The 20690-nt window shown below is 40.9% G+C and overlaps 2 protein-coding genes across 7 annotated transcripts; one reads left to right on the top strand and one right to left on the bottom strand.

The window, feature by feature from the left end:
- Window positions 1–42: 42 nt before the first annotated feature.
- prpf4 (pre-mRNA splicing tri-snRNP complex factor PRPF4) lies at window positions 43–14586 on the bottom strand. Of its 5 annotated transcripts, none has more exons than XM_067485179.1 (15): window positions 14463–14586; window positions 12712–12943; window positions 12433–12619; window positions 12236–12323; window positions 12039–12118; window positions 11508–11601; window positions 9565–9659; window positions 9321–9379; window positions 2137–2260; window positions 1753–1842; window positions 1523–1645; window positions 1184–1291; window positions 881–999; window positions 294–400; window positions 43–211 (listed from the first exon to the last, which is right to left on the bottom strand). In XM_067485179.1, the coding sequence occupies exons 2-15, from the start codon at window positions 12878–12880 to the stop codon at window positions 125–127; spliced, it is 1530 nt and encodes a 509-aa protein (XP_067341280.1). In that variant the 5' UTR covers window positions 12881–12943; window positions 14463–14586; the 3' UTR covers window positions 43–124. The 5 variants fall into 5 exon arrangements, 4 of the variants coding, with proteins under 4 accessions (XP_067341280.1, XP_067341281.1, XP_067341283.1 ...); XM_067485180.1 differs by having other exon boundaries at window positions 12712–12959; window positions 14463–14560; XM_067485182.1 differs by having other exon boundaries at window positions 12712–12931; window positions 14463–14556.
- Window positions 14557–17440, top strand: cdc26 (cell division cycle 26 homolog). Of its 2 annotated transcripts, none has more exons than XM_067485183.1 (3): window positions 14557–14656; window positions 15602–15716; window positions 17216–17440. In XM_067485183.1, exons 2-3 carry the CDS (start codon window positions 15636–15638, stop codon window positions 17417–17419), a joined length of 285 nt encoding a protein of 94 aa, XP_067341284.1. In that variant the 5' UTR covers window positions 14557–14656; window positions 15602–15635; the 3' UTR covers window positions 17420–17440. The 2 variants fall into 2 exon arrangements, with proteins under 2 accessions (XP_067341284.1, XP_067341285.1); XM_067485184.1 differs by lacking the exon at window positions 14557–14656 and adding an exon at window positions 14663–14839.
- Window positions 17441–20690: the final 3250 nt, after the last annotated feature.

Raw genomic sequence — 20690 nt, 5'->3', positions numbered from 1 at the left:
TACAAAACTCAAAATTGTTTTATTTTATTAAAAAAAAAAAAAAAAAAAAAAAGGAAGATATTTTTCATCCGAAACACTGCCCCTTCACCTTCACTGTGACATTAATGTAAGATCAGTGGTAGCATCACTCAGACAACCAGAGCTTGAACGTTCGGTCAAAGGAGCTGGTGGCGATCAGTTTCCCATCAGGTGACACGTCTACACCCATGACCTAACAAGAGATGTGACACATTAATACCTTCGCCAATCAGCAGCAGCATCTGAGCCAACCAATCCCAGCTCAACATTTCTACCTTTCCCTCGTGCCCAGCAAGCGTCTTCAGTGGCATCCATCCTGGGTGACTCCAAACCTTTGCTGTGTTATCATATGCGCCAGTCAACAGAAAATGACCATCTGTAGCTACAAACAGACAAAACACCAAGGGATCTTAAAGTTATACACAGAAGAAAATATTTTAAATATAGATGCTACAAATTATATCTTTTATTTTGGTCCTTTTGTCTTATTCTGTGAGTTCAGGGTCACTACAGCAGTTTATTGGTTGGGCAGTTGGGGGTTCAGAGATACTTCGGCATGTGGTCGAGGTGTGCGAGACATGAACCTCCAACCCTATGGTTGGTAGGCGGCCACTCTACCAACTGAGCCACTGCCGCTCACAAATTAAATCAAATTAAACTAAAATAAAAAACTAAAATAAAAATAGAGCAGATTTTTTCTTATTTTAAAATTAAAACAACTGATTGTATTAAGAACTTTTTAATAAGAAAGCAAAGGGGATTTTATTTTCATGTCAAAGCATTTTCATTAGTTAAAGCGTATTTATATAAAACTAAAATAATAAATAAAAAAACAAAACTGAGTTTTGTTTTGTCTTTTTACGTTGGAAACGGACAGCAGACAGCAGGTTTTGGTGGGCGGGGATTGTGTACAGGCACTTCCTATTTCTCAGCTCCCAAACCTTACAGGTGTTATCACCACTGCCTGTTGCCAGGTGATATCTAAAAGAGAGGAAAAATATTTGTCAGTTTACATCACTAAAACACTATTCTGCTTGCATAAAGATTAATTGTTTTAAATATTAATCTTTGTTCTTTCCTTCTGCTACTATCTGATTGGCTTTTTTTTTAACTGCTTTCCTCTGACTAACTGTGGGTGAAGCATGCTCCTCTGTTATTGGCTGACCCGTTTGGGGAGAAGTGCAAGCTGTAGATCTCCTTCAGGTGTCCCTCCAGGAACACAACGCAGCGTCCTGTACGTAGGTCCCACACCCTGCCAAACGCATCAAGGCCTCTGATAGGATGAAAGCCAAACCATGTCCACAGACATTGGGCAGGGCCACAGAAAGAAACATAACTTAAGTTTAATTTATTGAAAAAAAATACATTGAAGCAAGTTACAGTAGTGCTATTGTCAGATACTACAAACCAGGTGTAGTAGTGTGGAGCATGCATACAGAGTGCAGTAAAATATGTACAGTGTGCAGGACAGAGTATAAAGAATATAGTACAGTGAGTACTTTACCCAGTAGCAGCGAGGGATCCATCCGGGTGGAAGTGCATGTCGTGTACTCCTTTACTGTGACCTTCCTGATGCAATATTTCTTCCTGAACCTCCAGGTCCCACAGACGCCACGAGTTGTCATAACTAAACAAATACAAGAACTGCATATAAATAGTGTCCGACAGACGCAACCAACTGCCAAAACCAGTACAAGATCGATGTATTAATAATCAATGTGTGTACTAGTTTACCAGGTAGTTCCCAGGAACCTTCCTGAAGGATGCCAAGAGACACGAGACACTCTCTCATTGTGACCCTCAATGTCCGCCACTGGCTCATCACTATGGTAACCAGACAGGGTGAAAGGAGATAATAAAGCATGGTATTGGGGGAATAACAAGCAGCATTTACATTATTCATGTCCTCATTTACTCTCCTCCCCACCTTGTCTCTTAGAGATGTCCTAACCCCCGTTTTTCCAACACTGTCCATGCCACCTCATCTCATATCTCTGTCCTTTGTCTCTCCTTGTTTCCCTCCTTCCCTCCCTTCTTGTCTTCCTTGTCATACTCTTTTCCTCCACCCCAAATGTTCTTTCTCTCATCACATTTTACCCTTGTTTCCTTGTCTCCTACCTTTCTAGGTTCCACAGTTTTACCGACCCATCGGCAGCACATGAGGCCAAGTTGACGTCGGACTGCTCGAGAGAGAGTCCAGCCTGTGGACGGAAGACAATCGCGCCCACGTTGGTGCTGTGTCCTGTTCAGCCAGTCACAGAGCAAGACAGACAAGGTGCGTGGTGTTTATACGAATGTACGGATTTCATCTTTTCAAACAAACCCTATTTAACAGAAATATTCAGACAACTGAGACAGAACTTGAAGACACTTTCCAGCGTCTGCAAATGTTTCTAAAGAGAACACAACTTTACCGTAAGAAATCTGGCCCATGGTTTGCACTTCAGAGTTCATATGAGACGTCTGAAACTCCAGCAGTTGCAGGCGAGATAAATTTAACTTCATTTCTACTCAATAGTCCCTTATAAATTGATGGACTTTATTTAACCAGCTAAGAAACTCCTTGAGATTTCATACATACTCAATTTTAAGTAACACTTGTAAAAGACATCATGGTGTGGTCTTTTTGTTATGTCTTTGGTTGGTTAATTTAGCTTGTCAGCCTTGTGATGGCCTCCTTCAGTTGCATAGACACCTCTTTGGACCCTATGTTCAAAGTTCTGGTGAACATGGTAGTGTAAATGGCCACTTATTTAGTGCTTTTATCCCGTTCACACACACACATTGACGGCAGTTGCTGCCATGCAAGGTGCTCACCTGACCCACAGGACCCACATGGGTCCTGTGGGTCATGGATTCAACATGGGGTTTAGTGTCTTGCCCAAGGACACTTCAACATGCAGCCAGGACCGGGGATTAAACCACAGACCCTGTGGTCCGTGGACGACTGCTTTACCAACTGAGCTTAACAGGCACCAAATGCAAATGGTACACTCATGGAGTAACAAGGGAATAGGCCCCCAGCTGATGCAACTGCTTAGGAGCTATTTGTTACATTATTTCTAGGCCACCAAAACTGGGGGTATGTGTTTGAAAATAGCAATATTTCCTAATTGCCACACTTTTGTCAAACCTCTTGAATTAAAGTTGGACGTCTTAAATTTGTTGACTTCCTGTTTGTTTCATGTCAAATCCACTGTTGTGGTGTACAGAGATCAAATGTTTTGATTATTTTCCCCTATCCTGACATGTTTTCTGTGCTTCATCATATGATATCAAGTCCTCCTAATCTTCAAAGGCCAACATGACCGACTTTGTACAGCGTTTCTGATTCATGCTACAACATGTAAAAAGTCTGTAGTCATTTCCCTCCACCACAGCTCAGGAGAACATAAAACGGTAAAATTTGTATTCAAATAGATCTAATTCTAACAGATTCACAATTGATGTAGCCAATTGCAACCGCTCAAGTTTCTTATGAGTCTCAGCTGAACTCAAAAGATGAGGCCTGTAAATCATGGCCCTCATTTCTTAATGTATGGGCACGTTGTGTCATGAAGAAAATGATTAGAGACACTGTGGGGAACAGGACAAGTTAGCAACCAAAAAGCTCAGTCAGAGGCATAAGCAGAACTCTAACTCAGTTCAGTGCAGTCAATATAAAGTGTAAATTATGGGATGGTATATAAACAGGCAGAGTTACCCAGAGAATTTGATTATACTTGCAGCATTGGCTAACCTCTCTGTATGGTACAAGTCACCAATGATCTTCTCATGGCCTCAGATAATGGACTCATCTCTATACTTGTTTTGTTAGATCTTAGTGCTGCATTTGATACCATTGATCATAACATTTTAATACAGAGACTAGAACATGAAATTGGGATTAAAGGAACTGCACTAGGTTGGTGTAAATCTTATCTATCTCATAAATTTCAATTTGTTCATGTTAATAATGAATCCTCCATGCACACAAAGGTTAGCTATGGAGTTCCACAAGGCTCTGTGTTAGGACCAATACTTTTTTACTTTATATATATATATATATATATGTCTCCTTTAGGCAACATTATTAGAAAACACTCCATAAATTTCCACTGCTATGCTGATGATACCCAGCTATATTTATCTATGGAACCAGTTGAAAATAATCAGTTAATAAAGCTTCAAGTATGCCTACAAGACATAAAGGCCTGGATGTCCCACAATTTTTTACTTCTAAATTCAGACAAAACTGAAGTCATAGTATTAAGGCCCAAAAATCTCAGAGATATTATGTCCAACTATATTGTTACTCTAGATGGCATAAGTTTGGCCTCCAGTACTACTGCACAGAAACTTAATGCAACCGCAAGGGGGCACAAGCCAGTGTCTTCTTGTGCCAGTCCCAAGTCGGGATAAATGCAGAGGGTTGAGGCAGGAAGGGCATCCGACGTAAAACACATGCCAAATCAAACATGCGAATCGTGAGAATGACTTCCATACCGGATCAGTCGGGGCCTGGGTTAACAAAGACCGCCACCGGTGCTGTTGACCTACAGGGTACCGGTGGAAATTGGACTACTGTTGGTCGAAAACAAAGAAGGAGAGGAGGAAAGTGTATTCGTAGGCAGAGAGAGAAGAGGAAAGCTAAGAATGTCCCTACTGACAGTAGGGACTTTCAATGTAGGGACTATGACAGGGAAGGCTCGAAAGTTGATTGACATGATGCAGAGAAGGAAGGTGGACATACTGTGTGTCCAGGAGACCAGGTGGAAAGGTAGCAAGGCTAGAAGCTTAGGAGCAGGGTTCAAGTTGTTCTACCATGGGTCAGATAGGAGGAGAAACGGAGTAGGAGTTATCCTGAAAGAGGAGTTGGTGAGGAATGTTCTAGAGGTGATTCGAGTATCAGACAGGTTGATGAGTCTGAAGCTGGAAATTGAAGGGGTGATGTTCAATGTTTTGAGTGGTTATCCCTCACAAGTAGGATGTGAGTTAGAAGAGAAAGAGAAATTCTAGAGTGAGTTAGATGAAGTGATGCAGGGCATCCCCAGAGGTGAGAGAGTGGTCATTGGTGCAGATTTTAATGGGCATGTAGGTGAAGGGAACAGAGGTGATGAGACTGTGATGGGCAGGTTTGGTCTTCAGGACAGGAACGCAGAAGGACAAATGGTGGTAGACTTTGCAAAGAGGATGGAAATGGCTGTAGTGAACACTTTCTTCCAGAAGAGGCAGGAACATAGGGAAACGTACAAGAGCGGAGGTAGAAGCACTCAGGTGGACTATATCTTGTGTAGACGTTGTAATCTGAAAGAGATCATTGACTGTAAAGCATTGGTAGGGGAGCGTGTAGCCAGACAACACAGGATGGTGGTGTGTAAAATGATGCTGGTGGTGAGGAAGATGAAGAGGACTAAGGCAGAGCAGAGGACGAAGTGTTGGAAGTTGAAAACGGAAGAATGTCGTGTAGTTTTCAGGGAGGAGCTGAGACAGATTCTGGGTGGTTTGAAGGTGCTTCCAGATCCGTACACTTTGTCTGGCCGTACAGATTGGCCAGACAAAGAGATAGAGATGGGACGGATGTGGGAATGGCGTGCAGCAGGTTAGTGTGATTAAAGATGAGGATGGAAATGTATTGACAGGTGCCAGAGTGTGAGGGGAAGATGGAAGGAGAACTTTGAAGAGCTGATGAATGAGGAAAATGAAAGGGAACGAAGAGTAGAAGAGGTGACTGGTGTGGAGCAGGAAGTAGCAAAGATTAGTAAGAGTGAAGTGAGGAGGACGTTAAGGAGGATTAAGAGTGGAAAGGCAGTTGGTCCTGATGACAAATCTGTGGAGGTATGGAAGTGTCTAGGAGAGGTGGCAGTAGAGTTTCTGACTAGTTTGTTTAACAAGATCTTGGAGAGTGAGAGGATGCTGAGGACTGGAGGAGAAGTGTACTGGTGCCAATTTTTAAGAACAAGGGAGATGTGCAGAGCTGTGGCAACTACAGAGGAATAAAGCTGATGAGCCACACAATGAAGTTGTGGGAAAGAGTAGTGGAAGCTAGGCTAAGGGCAGAGGTGAGCATTTGTGAAGAGCAATATGGTTTCATGCCTAGAAAGAGTACAACAGATGCGGTATTTGCTTTAAGGATGCTGATGGAGAAGTACAGAGAGGGTCATAGGGAGTTGCATTGTGTCTTCGTAGATTTAGAGAAAGCGTATGACAGGGTGCCAAGAGAGCAACTGTGGTATTGTATGAGGAGGTCTGGAGTGGCAGAGAAGTATATTAGAGTGGTCCAGGACATGTATGAGAGCTGTAAGACCGTGTTGAGGTGCTGTAGGTGTGACAGAGGAGTTCAAGGTGGAGGTGGGTCTGCATCAAGGATCGGCTCTGAGCCCCTTCTTGTTTGCTCTGGTGATGGACAGGCTGACAGATGAGGTTAGACAGGAATCTCCATGGACTATGATGTTTGCAGATGACATTGTGATTTGTAGTGAGAGCAGGGAGCAGGTGGAGGAAAATCTAGAGAAGTGGAGGTCTGCTCTGGAAAACAGAGGAATGAAGCTTAGCCGCAGTAAGACAGAATACATGTGTGTCAATGAGAGGGACCCAGGTGGAACGGTGAGGTTATAGGGAGAATAGGTGAAGAAGGTGCAGGACTTTAAGTACTTAGGGTCAACGGTTCAGAGCAACGGAGAGTGTGGAAAAGAGGTTAGGAGGCGAGTGCAGGCAGGTTGGAACGGGTGGAGAAAAGTGTCAGGTGTGTTGTGTGACAAAAGAGTATCGGCAAGAATGAAAGGAAAGGTTTTCAAGTAGGTGGTGAGACCAGCGATGTTATTTGGCTTAGAGACAGTGGCACTGAAGAAAAGACAGGACGCAGAGATGGAGGTAGCAGAGCTTAAGATGTTGAGGTTCTCTTTGGGAGTGACGAGGATGGACAGGATCAGGAATGAGCACATCAGAGGGACAGCTCATGTTAGATGTTTCGGAGATGAAGTCAGAGAGGCCAGATTGAGGTGGTTTGGACATGTTCAGAGGAGAAATTGTGATTATATCGGTAGAAGGATGCTGAGGTTGGAGCTGCCTGGCGGGAGGTCTAGAGACAGACCAAAGAGGAGATTTATGGATGTAGTGAGGGAGGACATGAAGTTAGTTGGTGTGAGAGAAGAGGATGCAGAGGACAGGGTTAGATGGAGGCACATGATTCGCTGTGGCGACTCCTGAAAGGGAACAGCCGAAAGGAAAAGATGAAAAAGACTACTGCAAGGAACCTTGGAGTTATTTTTGACCAGGATTTGTCCTTTACCTCACATATATAAAACAAATCTCTAGAACAGCCTTCTTCCACCTACGGAACATTGCCAAAATTAGGAGCATCCTGTCTGTGATGCCGAAAAAATGGTCCATGCATTTGTTACCTCTAGGTTGGACTATTGTAATTCCCTACTTTCAGGATGCCCCAGTAACTCCCTTAAGAGCCTGCAATTAATCCAAAATGCTGCAGCAAGAGTGCTGACTGGAATTAGCAAGAGAGATCATATTTCACCTTCACTAGCTTCTCTCCATTGGCTTCCCATTAAATCTAGAAGAGAATTTAAAACCCTGCTTCTTACATATAAAGCTCTGAATTGTCAGGCTCCCTCATATATAGAAGACCTCATAGCACCATATCATCCCAGTAGACCACTTCGCTCTCAGAATGCAGGCCTACTTGTGGTTTCCAGAATTTCCAAAGGTAGAATGGGAGCTAGAGCCTTTAGATATCAAGCTCCTCTCCTGTGGAACCAGCTCCCAGTTCAGATTCGGGAAGCAGACACCCTCTCTACTTTTAAGTCTAGGCTTAAAACCTTCCTCTTTAATAAAGCATATAGTTAGTTATAGTTATTCTGCTATAGGCTTAGACTGCTGGGGGACCGTTAAAGGGAGTTTTTCCTTTCCACTGTTGACTATGGCTTGCTCTAGGGGGAATTGTTGGGTTCTCTCTATACATCTTTATAATCTTGACTTTATTCTGTAAAGTGCCCTGACATGACTTTGTTGTGAATTGGCGCTATATAAATAAAGTTGAATTGAATTGAATTAATGGGAAAGGTTTAAAAAGAATAAAGAAAGCATTCACTGTTTGCACTGAGGCATGTTCAGTAACAAAGTGTAATGATGTTCATAAATTAGTGAAGTCTGACGTCACATGGGGTCCCTCTTGCCTCCCTCGTCTCTGCCCTTTACACCAGGAGCAGCTGAGCTCTGCACTCAGCCAAAGAGACCGGACAGATAGAAAAGACTGCAGTTTGATAACCACTAGTAAATTTTCAGGTCTGCTAATCTCACTCAGTGCTTTATTCAAGTACCAATAAAATGCTTCTGGTTAGGCCACCGACACTAATGCACGTAAACAATCTTTATAAAAATTTGCTCTTATTTTCAGTGGCATATGTAAGTGAAATGCTTTCAGTGTAGCCTGCAGATGTGTCTGCAGACATTTTTATTAAGTGGGCTAGTGAGTGCAGACATCTGCTTATTCAGCTGACAACTACTACAGAGTCCACTGATTGTTCAGAGTTGTTACAGAGGGATACTTCTTAACTCATATAGACAATCTTTGGCATAGGTGGCCATGACTTGGCCAAATAGAGTGCATCTGTGGGAAACACAAACAGTCCCAAATGTTTTTCGAAACCATCTTATTGTTGGATCAAGTTCTAGACTCTAGGAAAATAAACAGGAGGAACCTGAGACACATTGTTTGGTGTGACACAAAAGCCCGTTACACATACTATGAACGCCGGAAAAGGTCAGGAGAAACCAGCCCCGAAAATTGTCCGGATTTGTGTTTCACACATGTAAAATGCAGCGGGATATTGTTCGAGTGAGAAGTGTCCTCACAGTAGAAACTCAGTGCACACAGGAGGCACAGCATGATGGAAAACCTGGGAACCAATGGCCGTGGGAAACAATGCTTTGTTGACAGCACATCGAAACTGTTTATCTAATAAAACGCTCTATCACTTAACTACAAGCTCGCTTCTAATCCTCTCTGTGATTCAGGAAAAAGCAATATGCTCTACGCACAAGGTCACACACATAATGCGGACATTGCGCTAGGATAAAGTGCGGATAAGTCTGGAGAATTTCAGGATTCCAGTGCATGTGTGAAAAAGGCTAAAAAGGTCTGAATAGTTGTGTAAAAGAGAAGTTGGACTTCGTCATTATGGCTTACTGTATATACACTGATTAATAAAAATCACAGTTCTGTCTATTTCACAATAAAAAAGAACAACAATTTTAAAACTGTAAAATTCAAGTTAGACAAATCCTAAATTATTATGAAATATGCTCACCTCTAAGTGTACGGATCAGGGTGCATTCCGGGATAGACCACAGCTTACACAGACCGCTCCTGTGGGAGTATTAGCATGTTAGCATTATCCACTTTAGTACATAAACATGTAACTGTAGCCCTAACAATTATTCTACTGCTAATGATACCACTGAATACAATTGTTTAGATGTAGTTCAGCCAGTTATTCTCATGCTCCTGCTAACAGGGCCAATCCTAGTGCTCCAATGGGTTGGGCTTGTTACCAGGAGGCGGTGGCCAGCATTTTTGAGTCAGGGCTGAAATGGCAGAAGCTGATAGGTCGGTCATCCCCGATCTGGCTGCAGAAGTTGTTCAAATTCTAAAGAAAAAGAGTTTTTTACAGATGGTGTAAATGGTTTTTATACATTTTTATACATTTTATACGTCTGGTGTTCCCAGCACCGCCCAGAAGACAGCAAGCAAAACTTTTTAGCGCAATGATCCCACGATGTTGGAACGAGCTACCAAACTCTGCATGCTCAACAGACTCTCTCCCAATATTCAAAAAACTGCTGAAAACAGAACTCTTCCGCATCTTCCTATGCACTTAAATCTATTTAAAAATAAAAACGAATTTTCTGCTCTGTCACCTGCCTTATACCTCACTTGTAAGTCGCTTTGGATAAAAGCGTCTGCTAAATGACTAAATGTAAATGTAAATGTATACATAATTATGGTTAGTTTTACACTGTATTTATCTATATGTATATTGAGTCTGTTGCAGAGGTTCTAAATATGGTTCATTACTACAAACAAAATGGAGGGCATTTTCCATCCTTCTCCTTCATTAAGCTCCCTGTGTTTACACGCAGTTAAGTTACCAGGTTACTGGAAATCCACGTCTATTTGCAGCAGAGCAGAGTAATTTGATTTATTATTATCTCAGATCTATTTTGAAAAACATCACAGATTTGATATTTACCTTTTTTTGCTGTACTTATGCTGTACATATGCTGCAGAGTGGCAGCTGTAGGGGCAGAGACGCAGCTGATACACAACGCAAACTATCTGAATAACAAAAATCTGCAGTTGTAAGTGACTTTTTTTTAGACCTCTACAAGGCACTTGTAGAAAACTAGTGTAGAAAATTGGTGCTCTCCAAGAGAGATCTCCCTGAGGAAAACTTTCATACTATTTAAGTAGCTTTTTAGGTATAAAATCACTCTCAGACACTGGCCTTATGCAATATTGATATCACAAGATGACACTTTATCACATGAAAATTCATAATTGTATTATTGTGTATGATTTGGCAGTATGATTTGGCACACTTCTAAACTGTGGTTCTGTATGGACTTTCTGTTGTTGAAAACCTGGAACAAACATGTTTTGCTGCACAAAAACTTTCAAAAGGTCAGTAATTAAATGGATCAATTTGATGTATAATATTTTACAAACAGGAAGATGGCTGATTCAAGAAAGATTCTTTTTAACCTTGACACATATTAGTATTAAAAATGAACTAAAACAAATAATATTTATCTTCTATCTATTTTAACATATGTGTATATATACACAAACATGGCATAGGGGCCCTATTGGCCCCTATTGGCTAGGTAGAGCACTGGGTTGGGAATCTGACCCCACCAGGTGTGGTCATGCCACCAAGGGCCACCTTGGTGCTGGTCCCGAGACGGAATAAAAATGTGAGGGTTGCAGCATCTGGTGTGAAAAAAAAAAAATCAATGTGCATAACATGTTCCGCTGTGGTGACTCCTGAGGGGACAAGCTAAAAGCCGCTGATCTTTTGATACACAGATCAGTCATAACATTATGACCACTGTGCAATTTAAAACAATCCAATACAACAGCTCTGCCGTGAATATTACTTTCACAAGCTTATAATTTCTACGTTTTTCAGCTGAAAATTTCACAAAGGTAATACTTCTACTCTCAGTTTATTATTCAGGTCATAGTGGGCAGTGGAATCATACTGTTGCCACCCTATTTAAAAATGAATGAGGGGCCAAAACATTAGAACAACCTCTTATAATGCACTCCAGCATTGACTTTTTGTAAAATTTACTTACTGCAATATAATTTCAGTAAAAGACTAGGTAATAATTGCAACATATTTTTTCCGAATGTTCAGTAGGTGCCTGAAACCATCTGTTTACGTAAACCTCAAAAAAGTAAAAAAAAATAAAATAAAAAAATAAAACCTCACCCTGAGGCTCTTGTGTAGCTCTTGTTGTCGGATCACTTTTGTTGCTTCTGCAACTTCCTTATTAATGCGTGCAGCCTCTAGACGCCTCATTGCCCTGATGGACCAATCACAGCAGGAGTTTGCAAATCACAGCAATGACATTTGTGTTTAGTTTGTTACAATGTTGCAGTTCTTTCTACATCTGTTCCCTGTTTTACATTTAACCTTTCTTCCCACATTGTTTTATGTAAAAGATCTAAAACTGGGTAGGACTGTTATCATTTACTGAATTTGTGTGACTCCATGTCTGTGTCAAATAGCAGACACAAGGGTGACCCCTAAGGAGCATCAGCTGCCAAGCTGATTAGTATCCTGTCATTTATGGAAATTATCTTGACACATTAGACCTCACCTGACAATATCAAAATGTAAAGTGATGCAAAAACAGCCGCTGCCAGGAAATGAAAACACCACCATCACATGCACAAAACCTAGAGAAAACAACACTATCTTTTCAATCATCTCTGACAGGTCTGTTTTTGGACAACTCACCGTGGCAGAGTGTATTTAGCCAACCAGAGCCGGGCATCCTTCAGGGCGGCAGACCCTTCGTGGTACCACGTCTGGTGACACTGTGTTAGGTCAAAAATAAACATCTCACTATTACTTACATCAAACTTTTTTCAGATGTCCAAAATATCTTTCTCTGTATTGATGCTTACTTTGTGCTTGTTTCAGCATATACTGACCTCTTCCTGTGACCTCTTAGCTCTCTCTTCATCTTTCCTGGATTTCTTCAGAGCATCAGGACCAACCACAGAGAGGACGCTTCGCAGTCTGAAAAAAAACAGAAACATTTTATATGAATTAGTTAAGGAGCTGAAGGATATTGTTCACTAAAGAAAATATTTTAAAATCTTAATTGAAAATAAAACATTTTCCCCACCTCTCTCGACGGTCAGCTGGCCCCTCTCCAAACAATGTGATTGGCTCCCCTAGCGCCCTGAGGCCAGCCTTCACTTCAGCGTCGTCGGTGGAGACTGTGATCTGCCGGGCTCGTCGCCGCCGTTCAAACTCGGCAAGCGCCTCCTGCTGCCGCTCACTGACCCGCTCCTCCATCTCGAGAGTCTCTCCTGCATGATATCATGGAAAATCTTACTCACGCCACACACTCCCATACATACACTTACATACACACCTAAGGCTTATACGACAGGTGACTAACCTGATGAAATGTTTATGTTTCCTGCTTCAATCCCTGCCTTCACCGCATCACTTCCTGTTGTACTGTTGGCCATCTCTGAGTTCAGGCGTTCTCGTTCTTTCTCCTCCAGGCTTCCATAGAAAACACGACTTCTCTTCACGGCTGGAGCCGTGTCCTCCTCATCTGACATTGTGATCCTTATTTTTCTACTGCTGTAGCTGCTGCTGTTGCCACCCAGAGGCTGCTGGGAAAACTACAAAGACTGAAAACTAGTACAGGAGAAGACAAGGAATGCGATATAAAAGAGCTATAAGCTGTATCTGATTCAACGAATCATTTCCCACCTGGTGAGATTAATGTAAACAGTCCCTGATACACCTAATAAAACTGAAAACACAAGAAAATAAATTTAACAATCACAATGGTATTTTATTATATTATGAATTGACTTTTTAAAAGATAATATTACTTTAACATTCTCCAACTTCAAAAAAAAAATAAAAGTATTTCAGCAACAGAAAACTATTTTGTAAACACTGAGTTGTAAACAGTGAGAGCTAAATTGACTATATTTTAGGTTTGGTGACACCAAACGATAAACATTTCATCTGACAATATTTGGTGTCTTGAATATATAATAACTTGGGACCATTTATTGATCAGATTGGCTTTTCCCTTATTTATATAACAGTTAAACTACAGTCTAATTTGGTTTATAGGGAACTCCTGTTTAAAACGTGCGCGTCCATTCCAGTCTATCTACCAGCTTCACCTGGAAGTGGATAACACCATTTTCACCACATTGCAACATATGGAGCGTAGCTACCTTAACTTAACTCCTGTAAAAGTTGTTTATCTTGTTGATAATTCTGCAGCCTCACTACGTATAATACTTCATACTTAGCCCCTCTGAAGTAAACCAGAAGAGATGATATATATGGTATATAGTTCACAAACTCACAACTTAAAGCAGTCAACACTAAAGTTAGAAAGGAAGTGACATTCCAGAAATTTAAGAGAATCATGCTTAGCTTAGCTAAACTAAACTACAAAGCAACTGCAGTATTGCTGAATAGTTGAAACAGAGCTATGTAATATAATTCACTTATCAGATAATATTCAACAGTTATGAATCATCAGATCACACAAGTTATTTTAAAAAGGTCACACAGGCGTCTTTGTTAGGCTCAATTCTCCCTTAGGAAAGATCTATATCTATAAGATCTCATAGCACCATATCATCCCAATAGACCACTTCGATCTCAGAATGGAGGCCTACTTGTGGTTCACTGAATTCCCAAAGGCAGAATTGGCAGGCTAAATCATTTTGTTAACTAACCATTACTAATCATTAATTTAGTTCCTCTCAAATAATTCCTCATAATCCTCTGATAAAATGTACCAATACCCAGCGGTAAAGTGATTTTAATCCAAAGTACATATGTATAACATACTGTACGTCGCATGACGATGCAGCCTCGAGATTAGTTCGGTTCTGACCCATGACAAAATGTTTTACAATTAAAGCATTTGTGTAGAAATACACGATGTACTAACACATTTTGGTAAATTACAGAGCCAAATCCTGCGTTAGACATCGAACAGGGCAGAACACACTGTTAGCGTTAGCATTAGCAACGTGATTATACTATAGGCATGATAGCGTTAGCATAAACAACGCGTAATTAAGTTGCAACCTTTTCCATGTCAAACCACGTCATCTATACCTAAAAGTTGCAGTTGTGAGTTTTGTTTTTTTAATCGATCTTTACCTTAAAATAATTGTATTCTTCACAAACTTAAAGCTGAGACAAACGAAGATGCACCGTCTCTGAGCGCCGTGACCAGGATGTACATACTTCGTCATTTCCGCGGTCAAAGATAATTGTTCCGGGGGAGAGAACGCTGGTGAACAAATACAGGAGGAGCGAAACCCTGTACAATTCCACAACAACATACTTGTCAGGTATTTTTTCGCATGTTTATCTAACCTGGTTAGACTGTTTAGGCTGACCTGTAATGGAACAGGTGAAGCGATGGACTGCTTCCGCTGTAATTCAACGTTTTTAGACGTTAGCATTGCTTCTGTTTACTGTCCGCGTTACATCTGCTGAATAACGTCCGAGGCTGGAGCAGATTTAACGCCAACGTAATTATTTTTGGTTGTTTAAATAACGTTACCCACTATTCGTATAGTATAGAATAGTATAAAGTATAAACATCGAATATATTTCTAGAGATAAGATTTTTCTGATCCTGTTTTGTGTTGTTAACGATTAAACCGCAGAATTGCATCAAAGTAGATCCATGTGGCTTCCGTTGCGTTTGTCACGTAAAAAAAAAAACCCGGAGCAACATTGTCAGGCGGTTTAACCAGTATTTTTAAAATAAGATTAATAACAAAGTATACTCTGCATAGTGTAGTCACGATTGCAATATGTTTTGACAAAATGTATCAGTCATCGCTTAGAAAGCAAATGCACCCTTAGCTTCTCGTTCAAGTCAGTATTTGCAAAAATGTATACAAATTAAATAATCGTGCTACTCTTATCTTTTGATTTTGTATTTTAAGATAAAATACTTCTTTTGAGTACAATTACATATTATTATCCAGGTTGATAACTTATAAAATTGTCCATATTGTATAGTTGTATTTTATATTTAAATCTAGATTTTTTTAGGCTCCACTGTTAGTATTATCTGTATGCACCGTGGATCCGAGAGTAACACAATTTCAATTCTCATTATGTATGTACTGTACATGTGGAAGAACTAACAATAAAACTTTTAAGCATGTAAACATTGGCAAAATATTATGATTACAGTCTGCCTGAAATTTTGTCAACTTACATAAAACCTACATAAATTCACCTGTTACCTCTGATGGTTGGTATGCTTGTGTGTGTGGCAGCTGCTGCTGAGATTTGAAGAAACAGAATTAGAAAATGTTGAGGAGGAAACCGACGCGTCTGGAGCTGAAGATCGACGACACAGAAGAATTTGAGAGCGTCAAGAAGGAACTTGAGGTTTAACTCACCAAAATGATTAGCTATAGCAAGAGAACGGGGAAAGAAGTTAGCTAAGAAGAAGTGGGACATTGAGAGGACAGAAGAGAGTACACAGGAGTACAGGGAGATTCAGCGTAAGGTGAAGGTAGAGGTAACAAAGGTCAAACAAAGAGCATTGTTGGTCCTAATGACATACCTGTAGATGTATGGAAGTGTCTAGGAGAGGTGGCAGTAGAGTTTCTGACTAGTCTGTTTAACATATCTTGGAGAGAGAGGATGCCAAAGGAATGGAGGAGAAGTGTACTGGTGCCCATTTTTAATAACTGGGAAGGTGTGCAGAGCTGTGGCAACTACAATGAAATACAGCTGATGAGCCAAACAATGAAGTTGTAAGAAAGAGTAGTGGAAGCTCGGCTAAGGGCAGAGGTGAGCATTTGTGAGCAGCAATATGATTTCATGCCTAGACAGTACAACAGATGCAGTATTTGCTTTGAGAATGTACAGAGAAGGTCATAGGGAGTTGCATTGTGTCTTCTTAGATTTAGAAAAAGGGTATGACAGGGTGGCATAGTATGAGGAAGTCTGGAGTGGCAGAGAAGTATGTTAGTGGTGCAGGACATGTATGATAGCTGTAACACTGTGGTGAGGTGTGCTGTAAGTGTTACAGAGGAGTTCAAGGTGGAGGTGTGTCTACATCATGGATCCACTCTGAGCCCGTTCTTGTTTGCTCTGGTGATGGACAGGCTGACAGATGCGGTTAGACAGGAATCTCCATGGACTATGATATTTGCAGATGACATTGTGATTTGTAGCAAGAGCAGGGAGCAGGTGGAAGAAAATCTAGAGAGGTAAAGGTCTGCTCTGGAAAACAGACAAATGAAGCTCAGTGGAGAAAAGTGTCAGGTGTGAAAAGAGTATCAGCGAGAATGAAAGGAAAGGTCAGTGGAAAGGAAAGGAGTGGCAATGAACAAAAGACAGGAGGCAGAGCTGGAGGTAGCAGAGCTTAAGATGTTGAGGTTCTCTTTGGGAGTGACGAGGATGGACAGGATCAGGAATGAGGACATCAGAGGGACAGCTCATGTTAGATGTTTTTGAGATAGAGAGGCCAGATTGAGGTGGTTTGAACATGTTCAGAGGAGAGATTGTGAATATATCGGTAGAAGGAAGCTGAGGTTGGTGATGCCAGGCAGGAGGTCTAGAGGAAGACCAAAGAGGACATTTATGGATGTAGTGAGAGAGGACATGAAGTTAGTTGATGTGAGAGAAGAGGATGCAGAGGACAGAGTTAGATGGAGGCACATGATTCACTGTGGCGACCCCTGAAAGGGAATAGCCAAAAGGAAAAGAAGAGGAAAGAGAACTAAGACTTTGTCATAGCACAAAATGAGCTTTAAATTCCTGAAAAAGTTGTACAAAAAAATGGAAGGCCTTTGGAAATGTAAAAAATCAGTACACAATGTGTGTCTTTTATGTTTAATATTCCAGCAACAAAAACACTAAAACCTTTTTTTTTTAAGGCCCGGAAACGTCAGCGAGAGGAAGCAGAGTCGGGAGGCGGGGCAGGTGGGACTTCAGTTGTTACTGTGGAGGTCGCAACAGGCGGAGCCTCAGCTTCCTCCTCCACAGCCACAAGAGTGGAGCTCATCAATGAACGAATTGGCTTCAAGCCCCACCCGAAACCATCAACGCTGCCAACCTTATTTGGAAGTTTACAGTTTTAATAAAAGTATTTCAAAAGAAAATCAGTGGGGGTTTTTTAATAGATATGTTAATTAAACAACAGGTTTGATAAAATTTTGAAAGTGAGTTGAAGGGAAAGAGTTTTTGATTGTTATTCTTAAATTTTAGAACTGAACCAAACATTGGAAGGAAGATTTAACCCTTGAGGAACCTTGGTGGACCAAACGTGTACTTTCTGCTACTACGATTATTTAGATTCTCAATATAGCATTCGATTAATTGTATGAAACGACCAAGATTTGTTTCATTTTTGTTTAAAATTCCATGATCCCTTCTACTGCAAGGTGTAGAGAATAGGAGATATGCATGTATGCCTAAACTTACCCTCGGGACTGATTTGGTCCCAATGACTGCCATTATAACCACATTTTTGGTAAACTGTAATAATCACATATGCTTTTCAATGAATACCTCATAAAACTAAACCTCTACCTTCAAAATACGGGAAAAAATGGTCTGACGGGTCTTATGACCCTCCCAAACCACCTGGGACAGCAGAGCTTGATCATATAAAGTTTCAATTGAGGCCTGGTTCTCTTACCTTGCAAAGTCCATGGCAGCAAAAAAGCTGAACACAAAAAGGGCTGCGGTATGTTGGGATTGATCTAAGAGTGGTGTGGATTTGGTTGAGAATATATATATATATATATATATATATATATATATATATAGTGTGTGTGTGACATTCAAGGGCCTTATGTCTCCAATTGGATGTGTGGTAAATGTAAACATGCACAATGCTGGTCATTTCTTGAAGCCATGAAGAGAAGCACGAAACCAGAGGAGGTTCTTGCTGCAGTCTTGCAGTTTTCTGAGGAGAGTGACAAGGATGTTACATTGAGTATTTATTTGAGAGCCAGAGGGGCCAACAGAGGAATTCCTGCAAGGCACAGAGAGGATCTGCAGCTCGGGGAAGGAGGAAGAGGCAATGGAGTATGACACATCTTCATGGAGATCCAGAAATTGGGAAATTATTTTTCTTTTGCGGCACCTACTCCTGGCTTCGGCAGACACACAGGTGGCCCATGTTTCTGCTTTACCACGATAGACATATGGACCCCAGCTAGGACACCGGCAAGTGCTTAATTTACATTTATCAGACGCTTTTATCCAAAGTGTCTTACAAGTGAGGTACAAGGCAAGCAAGAAAAGAAAGTCCTATCCGAAAAGTGTTGACATTTCACAAGATGCAAGTGCGTGAAAGAGCAGAAAAGTAGTTTTTTTTAAATAGATTTAAGTGCAAAGGAAAATGCGGAAGAGTTCTGTTTTCAGCAGTTATTTGAATATTGGGAGTGAGTTTGCTGAGCGTGCAGAGTTTGGTAGCTCGTTCCACCATTGTGGGATCATTGCAGTGAGTGCAAGAGTTTTGCTTGGTAAAGTCAAGTGAAGTCAGTGAAGTCAAAAGATGTTTATGTAAGGATATGGCTGACATAAGATATAAAAAGTATATAATAAAGACTGCAATAAAAACAACACTAGTCCTATGTATGGATTAAAAATAACCCATAATAGGATTGTAAGGTTGAGTAGTACCCCTCATGACAAGCTCTCCACTGTGTGTAAAATCATCCGAGTCCCCATTTAGTTTGTCATGTAATGTAAAGTCATGTCAGAGTCTTGACATGACAGAGATGAGACATTTCTGCAAATCGTGTTTTGATTTGTGTAATAACAATTGACTTATTGACTTATTGTTTAAGTTCCATTTTTGCTACGTTTGAGGAAAAGGGTTTCTTAGGTGGAAACTGTTTTATGTCACTGCTAACTTAATTAGGCAATTGGTCCTGTACTGGTAGTGTATAGTGGCTTTAGTCTTCAACAAGTCCTTCAACCTTAGTATCCATAAAGGTAATTTGTCCCAACCCTCTCATACGACCAACAGAACCTCTGGTAGAAAACCTACCCCCAGGAAAAGAGACAGGTGTATTGCACCCTTTTTGGTACCAGGCACAATAAATTGAGGCTTGTATGACACTAGGTTTTGCCCTAAACATTCAAAAAATTTTAGGATGAGGTGAGCACACAACTGTTGCTCTGCTCCTCTCATTGTGTTTTTTTCCTTTGGATATGCCATGTTGGAATCCAGTATGTATTGCCTCTTTTAAAAAAATGACTGCTTCCCTAAAGTCAAACGACTGGTTAAAACAACAGCAATTGAGTGCTATGGGAATGGATCCTGGACCTGAATTAACATTTTTAACACAGGGTCAAGATATTTTCATGTTTTATTTTGCAATATAAAAGTTATCATTGAATTGAATCCTCAGTTTGAGCTTTTATGTATCTTAAAATTATTGTTGCTAACAAGTGACTAAATGAGACTGCGGAGGCTGTTTTATTAAAGGCACCATGCCGAACACAGACACTTACCTACTCGCTAGTTCACCTTTACAGCCTTGTTGAGTTTATGACTCACAAACACCAGCTGTTTCAAGTCACTATAAGAACACTATTTATAGCCTAACAATAGATTTTTCATCTTCGTGGACTCGTGCAGGTAGACTCGCTTGTATTTACACAGTCAGTCTTCACACAAGGAAGCTCGAACACAAGGGCTGACCCTCCAGCCCAACAGGTGCCTTATATATGGTCTTAATTGGCTACAGCTGAAATCACTCCCTCATTGAAACCAACCTAATTTGTGTGCCTTTGTCAAAGGTGTGAACGCTCGGGGATTACTAAACTGAAACTACCACCAATAATAGACCAAATATCCACTTCACCAGAAGAGCAAAACTTACAGTTCTTAACTCCATTAAAAACAGACTAAATCAGCAGACTCAAGAGAAATGACATTAACTCAGCTACCTCTGAAACCAACTAACAAATTTCAAACAGCCCTTACTTTTTGAGTATATCTCCTGTCCTAGTTTGGTGCTTGTCCTAGGTTAACCAGTAAAAACCTGCCTGCTTCAGGCAGCGTCTGTTCTTGAAACAGTTTGGTAGAGCTCTCATTGACCCAACCGTGGCAACAAGGAGCCATTTGCCCAGAGAACCGTCTGCAGCCGGCCTGGTCCTACAAGCCAGGGCCATGTCAAAGGTCAGGAGGAGGAAAAGGTTTAGGAGGAACCACAGCGAGGGACCTCCAGAAAGTGGAGACAGTTTGTGCAGAAGGGTGTGGAACCAGTGCAAAAAATGAGGAGCACATGAATGTAAATTGCACCTCACAGTGACCTGTGGATTATGCCTTAAATTGTGAACACACACAAAGATGACAAAACACAAACTATTGCAAATTTTGTTTTTCCCTTT

Source organism: Channa argus, chromosome 18, assembly GCF_033026475.1.
Source record: "Channa argus isolate prfri chromosome 18, Channa argus male v1.0, whole genome shotgun sequence".
Taxonomy (NCBI): domain Eukaryota; kingdom Metazoa; phylum Chordata; class Actinopteri; order Anabantiformes; family Channidae; genus Channa; species Channa argus.
Note: the sequence above shows the minus strand (reverse complement) of the source record. Positions and strands in the feature narration are given on the sequence as shown.